This window comes from Andrographis paniculata, unplaced genomic scaffold, assembly GCF_009805555.1.
Source record: "Andrographis paniculata isolate CXL003 unplaced genomic scaffold, ASM980555v1 Contig53END, whole genome shotgun sequence".
NCBI lineage: Eukaryota > Viridiplantae > Streptophyta > Magnoliopsida > Lamiales > Acanthaceae > Andrographis > Andrographis paniculata.
In genome coordinates this window covers 2206576-2215092 of record NW_026137588.1, presented here as the reverse complement: position 1 = coordinate 2215092, position 8517 = coordinate 2206576, and the positions used below count along the sequence as shown (strand labels likewise).

Here is an 8517-nt window from a genome sequence, read left to right as displayed (position 1 = left end):
TGCGGGTCCCCGTTGAAGAAGCGTCAGGTGAAGGCTAAGTGGTTTTTAAGTATCATCTTTAAATTGATTCTTCATGAAAAATCGTCTGGTGTGGTATCCAAGCATCATCTTTAAATTGATTCTCCATGAAAAATCGTCTGATGTGGTCTCCAAGCATCATCTTTAAATTGATTCTCCATGAAAAATCGTCCGGTCAATGCAGTGATGGATTTTTTAAACTGACAAGCTCGGCTTCGAGTGATGAGTCCCATGAACATTTTAATGTTTGAAAATTGGACGACCTCGTCACCATCCCGTACAAATCTACGAGAATCTATCTGCCTCTCTCTCTCTTTCTCTCTCTCTCTCTCTCTATATATATATATATATATATATATATTAGAAGCATTCTTATATCAAACTAAGCTAGGTATCTTGACACACATTTTGAATATTCACACACACAAACACAGAAAGTCTACATTGCTGTTCTCCATGGCCCCTGTAGCTTTCCTTCCCATTATCTTCTTCTTCCTATGCCTAATGCCACGTCACTCCCATGCCCAATCTTGGTCTCAAGCTCACGCCACCTTCTACGGCGGCGCCGACGCTTCTGGCACCATGGGTACGCCTAACCTCTACCAACCAAATTTCTCTAAGTAAATTATTACTTAAAACTTAAAAATACTTTCAAAACAAATACATATATATATATATATAATGTAACTATTATTTTCTGTACATACTGAAAATTTTGTGAAGGTGGAGCGTGTGGGTATGGGAATTTGTACAGCGAAGGGTACGGTACAAACACTGCAGCTCTGAGTACAACCCTGTTCAACAACGGGCAGACCTGCGGAGCCTGCTTCGAGCTCAAATGCGTCGACGACCAGAAATGGTGTCTCCAGAAGTCCATCGTCGTCACCGCCACCAACTTCTGCCCCCCCAACGCCGCCCTGCGCGGCGACGCCGGCGGGTGGTGCAACCCCCCCAACCACCACTTCGACCTCTCCCAGCCCGTCTTCCAGCAGATCGCCAAGTACCAGGCTGGCATCGTCCCCGTCCTCTACAGAAGGTATCAATTATCACAGACTTTTTTTATTTTTCTGGATTTTCGTGCTGTTCTAGATTCGGATTTTCTGAAGCTGTCTGGATTTGTAACTGAAAATTGAAATGGTGGGTAGGGTTCTGTGTCGGAAGAGGGGGGGCATAAAGTTCCTCATTAACGGGCACTCGTACTTCAACCTTGTCCTGATCAGCAACGTGGGCGGCGCCGGCGACGTCCGGTCGGTGGCGATCAAAGGTTCGAGGACTGACTGGGAACCGATGTCTCGAAATTGGGGGCAAAATTGGCAAACGAATTCTAATCTGGAGGGGCAAGCGCTGTCGTTCAAGGTGACCGCCGGCGACGGCCGCACCGTCGTCTGCGACGGCGTCGTTCCCACCGGGTGGTCGTTCGGGCAAACCTTCGTGGGAGGACAGTTCAGTTGAGAGTATGATGTATGTTTACAGTATATATATAGTATAGTGCGGTGGGCATAGATACAAGATATTATATGTATGTAGAGTGTGCGAGTAGATTGCGTAGGAATTGAGAGAGAGCTTGTTGATTATTTATTTCACGAGTGGCTCTCTTACGGCTAATTAGGTTTATTTATGGTTATGTTTAATATAAAATTTTGGTATATAATCAATTTTTTAGATTATTGTATTCATACCCTAAACGAACACAAACTCAAAATTTGTGCCCCATAATACCTGGCCTGATCTGACCCGTTGATGCCCTAGCCCACTTAACCAGACCTGCAACCCACACTGTCAATCCGCGTCTATTTTAGGCTGCTCCTAGACCGTTGGATGTAGGGCTTGATTTTAGGCCTTTGATTTCTCTTCTACCGTTATATATATATACCTATTGGAGAGGAGGTGCCGTGATTGATTTCACATTCATTCATACATACACTTATATATCTCTATCTCTCTCTAGATATTTTTCTCATCTCTCTCTACATTCATCCCTCGGCGATTTTCTGTTTCATCACCGGCGAGCCTCCGACGAACCGTTTTCTCCTGTTTCCATGGGGATTCAAAGGAGCTCTTTCCCCTTTGTATCGAAACGAACTCCATAGGATTTGTCTTCGGTTGTACGTTCAGTTTGTATGGTTACTCTTCTTTTAGGCCATTGTTTTGCCAATATTTTGCCTATCTTGCATGTGGGGGTTATTTTTCAATTGTGTTGCAGGTAGGAGAACCGGTTTTGTGAGTAGTCGCGATTTTAGGTTTTTTGTGTCAATTTTGAGTTCTTGGGTGATTTGGGGGCTGAACCTACCTCCAAATCTAGTTCAAACTTTATGTTTACATTTTTCGCTGATTTTTCCTTAATAAAATCAAGTTCATTTCGCGTTTATTACATAACAAACGGTATCAGAGCTTCGGTTGAATTTTTTATTTATGAAATCGTGATTTACTGTTGATTTTGTTAAGTTATACTCAATACTTGATAGATCTGTGTGAAATAGAAAGGATCCGGTTGAATATAACTTATGTTTTATGTTCAGTTTTTTCCTTTTATTTCAAGTCAAAATCGGCCCTGTGTGCGTCGATCTGTGCTTTTATAGTCTCATCAAGCTATTGTTGTTTTTTCGAACAAAACCGCTACAATATTGTGTAGATCGGTGGAGTTCGAGTGAGTATCGGTTGTTTCGAGAAAATAAAATCCTAAATCTTTATGTTCGCCTTATTATTGTTAAGATCTGTGTGTGTTTGGTTTTAAATCTAAATGTTTTTTTTTTTTTTTTCAAAATCCTAAGGGTGTGTTTGTTTTTGAGTTTTAGTTTTTCGGCTTGGATTTTTTAATAGTAAAAAGTTTAATTTGAATAGTTATTTGATGTGATATAAATAGAAGTTGATGTGATATTTTGAATGTAAAAAAAAAATAAAATTGTAGTATAATATTAAAAAAGAAAAGTAGTTGTTTAATGTGATTTTTTTGGAGGAAAAAAAAAATTTGAGTAGTAAAAACCTACAATAAAACCCACAAAAGAATACAACTTAAGTATTGTTAAAATTGGTGAGGATCTTGTAAAATCTTTTCTTAGATCTATAAAATCATCAACTAGTTTGGTTAAAATCTTTTAATATTTCTTAAAACTGTGATGTTTTTTTTTTCTTTTTGATTAAAAGCTTAGAAACCAAATTGTTTTTCAGGTATCTTGATATATCTGAATATTTCCGTGGCCTATCTCTGTCCTGTCCTGTTCGTATTGTGTTTATATTCCCTAAGCCTGTTTTTCTCTGACTCTAACCTTGGTTAAAAAAAAAAATGTGTATAAATTTCTCTTTACTTATCGCTACCTGTTAGGCTAACCTTTATTCTTCAAAGAGAATAGAATATTCTGTATTTTCCCTGTAGAGATAATATTGTTGCAGTGCTTCAAGGGTATAATCTAAAACCCTATCTCTTGTTATTACTATTTTCATTTACTTGGTTAATAACTACATTTAAATTTCGTTGAAATCAATTGTAAAGATTATTGTGAAACCAAGTTTGCAAAACTCCGGTTCTCACTGTGGTGAGTGATTCTCGAGTATCTTCGGTGGAATAGTCACGAGTGAATGTTGTAATAGATAGGCTATATTCTGTTTTTTTTTTTTTAAGCATGTGATTGCAATATTCTGTGATTCATTTGTTGCTGTGTTTGATTGTGTTCTGTATTCTGTGCGGATAGCAGTTTGTGTGCTGTGATTGTTTAGTTCTCCATTATTTTTGAAAAATTAAACATTGTTTTTCTGATTAATTGAATATTTTTAAAACAAACTGTTTTTCTAAGACAATCTGTATTTTTCGAAATTGCTTGTAATCAAACTGTTTTCAAAATTGCTTGTAATAAAACTGTTATTTGATATTGATAATTATGGTTGGACATAATAATAGTAATAACAATAATAAAAGTGCACATGCAAGTGAGTTTACCAATTTGATTGATATCAATCGAAATTTAGAGGATGTACTTTCTGTTAGGATATATTTAACTTCAAATTCTTTGTGTGCTAATGAATCGATTATTGATTTTGTATGTACATACCGTATGACACCTTTGAAAAATATTTTTTATGAATTTAAAATTTTAACACACTGTTATGTTACTATGACTAATAATCGTGTGTGTAAAGTCGAGGAAATTTGTGTTGTCAATTTGAAATTTAAATATGGGAATGTGATAAAATTGCATGATGTAAGACATGTGCCTGATTTTTCAAACAACTTGTTGTCATGTGTTAAATTATCTAGAAGGAAAATAGGTTTAAACTCCATGAAAATAACAAAAGAGGCTTTGGTGATTTTTAGGGCATAATTGCAAAATGATCTGTATGTTACTTATGCAATTCCTCTAATTGTATGTTCTGGAATTGATAATTCTGGAATAAATAATACTGATTATGACATAAGAGGTTAGGTAACCTGATTAACAGGGGTTTTAAAATTCTGCATGAATATGGTTGTTTGGAAAATAATAAATTTTCTATTGTTCCTTTTGTAATACATGTTTTCCTGGAAAATTTAATAAAATTCATTTTTCATTAAAAACCCTTGAAAATCATTTTTTTTTTTCAAAATTGATTTTAGAATGTATACATGTAGATATACATGATCCTCCTAGTGAACCCACTTATAGTGGGAGTAAATATTTCTTAACTATAGTTGACGATTTTTCAAGAAAAAATTGGATTTTCTTATTGAAAAATAAACTTGATTTAAGGTTTTCAAGAATTGAAAAGTTCAAATTGAAAGTGAGACTGACAGAAAAATTAAATGTTTTAACTTGATTTTAACTGTATTAAATGTTTTAACTTGATTTAAGTCTTTTAAATGGTTTAAATTTTTGTAACACTTGATTTAATAATTTTTGTGTGCAAAATTGTATTAATTTCGAATCTTTCCCCATGGCATCCCAATTTAGTGAGGTTGTTGAAAGGTTAAACCGAAGTCTTTTGAAAAAAGTTGGATGTCTTTTGACATCGTTTGGTATTTCCTGAAAAATTTTGGAGTGAAGCTGCTGTAACAACAGTCTATCTTTTAAATCAACACCCTATATCCCCCTTAAAGTTGAATATCCGAAAAATAAGTAGTTGGGTAGAATTGTCAATATGTCTAATGTTCGTGTGTTTGGGTCTTATGCTGCGATACGTATTTGCACTAAAGGTTTAGATATGAAAACTGAAAATTATGTTTCGTTGGGTTATAGTGTTACAGGTTATAGATTATGGCTTAGTTCTAAACCTGATTTTAAAACCATTATTAGTAATAATGTGACATTTAATGAAGGTTATGTGCCATATTTGAATGAAAAATCTATGTTGTTTGATTTTGAAATTGCTGAAAGTTGTACAAATCTTAAGAGTCTTTTAAATAAGGTGGAGCATGATGACTCTAAATATGAGCATATTCTTAGCTTGACAAAAATGTGTATTACTCGAATTTCTACATAAGAACCATCAAAATAATTCGTAATTGGCATACAATATTGATTTATATCACTAGGCATGATCCAGAATTCGTTGTTGAGATTATTAACGATGTTTGCCCTCTTAAGCGGTATTCTGAACCAGAAAAGCTAAGGCAGACGCCGCAAGCGACAACCGTCTTTGCTCGCAAGCGCCCAGGACACACTTTGAAAACACTAAGGCATGAGAAGCAAGCGGCCACCTTCATAGCCGCAAGCGATAGCCTCTCCCGCTTGCAAGCAACAGTCCAGATACCCGCCGCTGCAGACTATCACCAGATTTCAACTAAGTACTTCAACTGCAGCGGTGCAGCCATTCCAATTCCAGCTAGCACAAGCAAGCCGAGCTACGCTGATGCCCTCCTGCTCTCCAGCAAGCGAGGAAGATTTGTGCCCTTAATCTTCAATGCAAGCGAAGCGGGCACCCTGGGAGTTATGGCCAGCAACTGCTTCAACAGAATAACCACCAGCAACCGCCTAACTGCCCAGTGGTTGGAACTGCCTAACTGCTACTTGCAACCGCCTTTTCACACCTGATATAAATAGGGCCAGATATCTTTATGTAAAATAGATCGAATTCTTTGGCGATTTCAGCATACATATAGCGTTCGTCGTCTTCCTGTTTCCGAGAGCTCCAACCCTGTAAGGAAGTTCTCCACAGGAAAGGCCAAGGGAATGGGGGTCTTCCCTCTCCCTTGGCCACGTCTTTAATGCTTTCTTAGATTAGATTACTGCTTTCATTTACAGCTTTGTAGTCTAATTCTTTTCACGCTTTCGTAGTATATAAAGAAATATCATTCATTTCTTCAAATTAAATTCTTTCACAATTTTCCATACTTATATAAATCAATTTTAGAGAATTTCGTATCACTGGTATAGAGCGAGAGAAGAATTGATTAATTAAGCCTTGTGATCCGCCAAAAGCGGTCTCAAGGTAGTTCAATGTAGTTAAGTACGCGGGAGCCTTGTCGACCTACTTAACTACTGTGCTAAATTTGATTCTGATAAAATAGTAGCAACATCAGGGGGTAAAGCCACTAATGAGGCAGAAATTGGGAAAATTAACGGGACATAGACGGGGGTCTATTAGGTCGCAGAAATTCCTAGTGACAGTAGGGTTTCTTTCTTATAATGTCTTAATTCTGGGTATCATTGAAGTCTTGTTGTAAATCCCCCCCAGGCCAAAAATACCAGTGTCATGAGTTCTTTATAATCCAGTTTATATAATTACAGCATCTTTCTATCATCATTTTCATAATATACATATATGCTTCCGATAACACACTTACGTCATTCGCTCGCTACATCCAGGGAAATCTACCCATTTAGTAACGCACAGTTCAGACACAACACCTCTCATTCACTCTAATTCGCTCATATACATATACATATAATATGCCGCTCACTCACGCCCCAATCCTCTGGTAACCGCGATTCATCCATGCCCCGATCTTCTGGTTACCACTGGAACTATGCCTCTCGCTTTCGCTTCGCTCGTCTCCGTTCACCTTATCCTTACTGCTTTATTTACCGCTTTCAGTAGTAAAAGATTCAAGCCCGCTCCAAGCGGACCTTTTTCTTTTTTTTTCGTCGCTTTTCCAAGATTTTTACCATTGAAATTCATGACTTTAAATCCTTGTGTTCGACCTGGAAACTCACCAGTAAAAAGAGTATAAATAATTGTGATAACTATCCAGGGTCTACAACCACACAATTGCTATATCTGATCGTTCTCCTATAAAAACTCTACTCATTGATTTTCGTATAAAATTCCCTGCGAATTGATATACAAACTACAATAACAAATTCTAGTTATCATAAACAGTTGTCATAATTTGGCGCCGTTGCCGGGGATTTGAAACTCATGAAAAGTATCTGTTGGAAATCTTTTGAAGCGCCATAATTTACCTTTAATTCGTTGTAATTGTGCCTTTTGTGTTTTATTAAATTCTTCTAACTTTTATTTTTTTGTATGTGGCTGCCATTTTGTAGGGGTCCGAAGCGTGTTCAGCGTCCCACGAGTCCTACTCCTTCCGCTCGATCACAGAGACGTCTGTTCAGAGAGCAAGTGCGAGAACAACTCATGGCGAATCAAGGAAATGCCACCGCTCCTCCTACTGTCATCTCAGCTTTCCAGACTGCCGCTGGGACATCTTCAAACTCCGCCACATCTGCATCTTCGCAGGAGGTGCCGCTCCACGTCCCCACTGTGGTCCCTGCTGTCATTCCTCCAGCACTTTCACAGACTGAGGAGCAACTATTGAGAGCCCTCAGTAGCATCCAACAAGGAATGGCGGGGCTGCAAGCGCACCTCGCTCAGGTGGAACAAGCTCAAGCTGCGCAGGGAGCATTTATTGTTTCCCAAGCGGCACAAGCTGCCACCACCGCTGCGATACCCGCAACCATCATTCCCCCACCACCTACTGCTGAGCCTTACCAGAGGGCTGAGGGTCACAGGGCTGCTGATCGCCCACTTGCGGAAGTCCCCATGGATGTTCACTACCAGACCCTTCTGGATCACACTTTAATTACAAGTTCTGCGCCCAGAGGCTCTGGCCATTATGAGGTGAAACCAGCGCTCGTCAGCCTGGCGAGCCAGAGCCAATTTCATGGGCTGCTCAATGAAAGCCCTTACGAACACTTACAGAACTTTAATAGGATCGTTGCCACCTCCAAATCGCACGGCATCACGGAGGATGCTGCCAAACTGATTCTGTTTCCCTTTTCTTTAACAGGGGAGGCCAGGAAATGGTTTGATAATCTTTATCCGATCCCTGGCTCATTAAAGGAAGCAGCGCAAGCCTTCGTGAGCAAATACCATCATGTATCAAAGACCATTCGCCAGAGGAATGAAATACTTACTTTCAAGATGGCGAGTGATGAGACCCTTCCAAAAGCCTGGAGCCGATTCAAACAACTACTCCGCAACTGCCCTCATCATGAAATTCCGGACTTCATGGAGCTTCAGATTTTTTACTCAGGAATTACTCCTGAACTCAGAATGTCCTTAGATGCAGCGGCAGGAAGCTCGCTT

General features: G+C 38.6%; 1 protein-coding gene across 1 annotated transcript; it reads left to right on the top strand.

The window, feature by feature from the left end:
- Nucleotides 1–52: 52 nt before the first annotated feature.
- LOC127255123 (expansin-A10-like) lies at nt 53–1680 on the top strand. The gene is made up of 3 exons (XM_051280510.1): nt 53–604; nt 742–1054; nt 1164–1680. The coding sequence occupies exons 1-3, from the start codon at nt 241–243 to the stop codon at nt 1468–1470; spliced, it is 984 nt and encodes a 327-aa protein (XP_051136467.1). The 5' UTR covers nt 53–240; the 3' UTR covers nt 1471–1680.
- Nucleotides 1681–8517: the final 6837 nt, after the last annotated feature.

What these genes read in the sequence shown, in the direction of transcription:
- LOC127255123 (XM_051280510.1), top strand. Translation starts at nt 241, where the DNA reads ATGAGTCCCATGAACATTTTAATGTTTGAAAATTGGACGACCTCGTCA. An exon ending in CGACGCTTCTGGCACCATGG is followed by an intron (nt 605 to 741) that starts GTACGCCTAACC and finishes AATTTTGTGAAG; the next exon opens with GTGGAGCGTGTGGGTATGGG. An exon ending in GTCCCCGTCCTCTACAGAAG is followed by an intron (nt 1,055 to 1,163) that starts GTATCAATTATC and finishes AATGGTGGGTAG; the next exon opens with GGTTCTGTGTCGGAAGAGGG.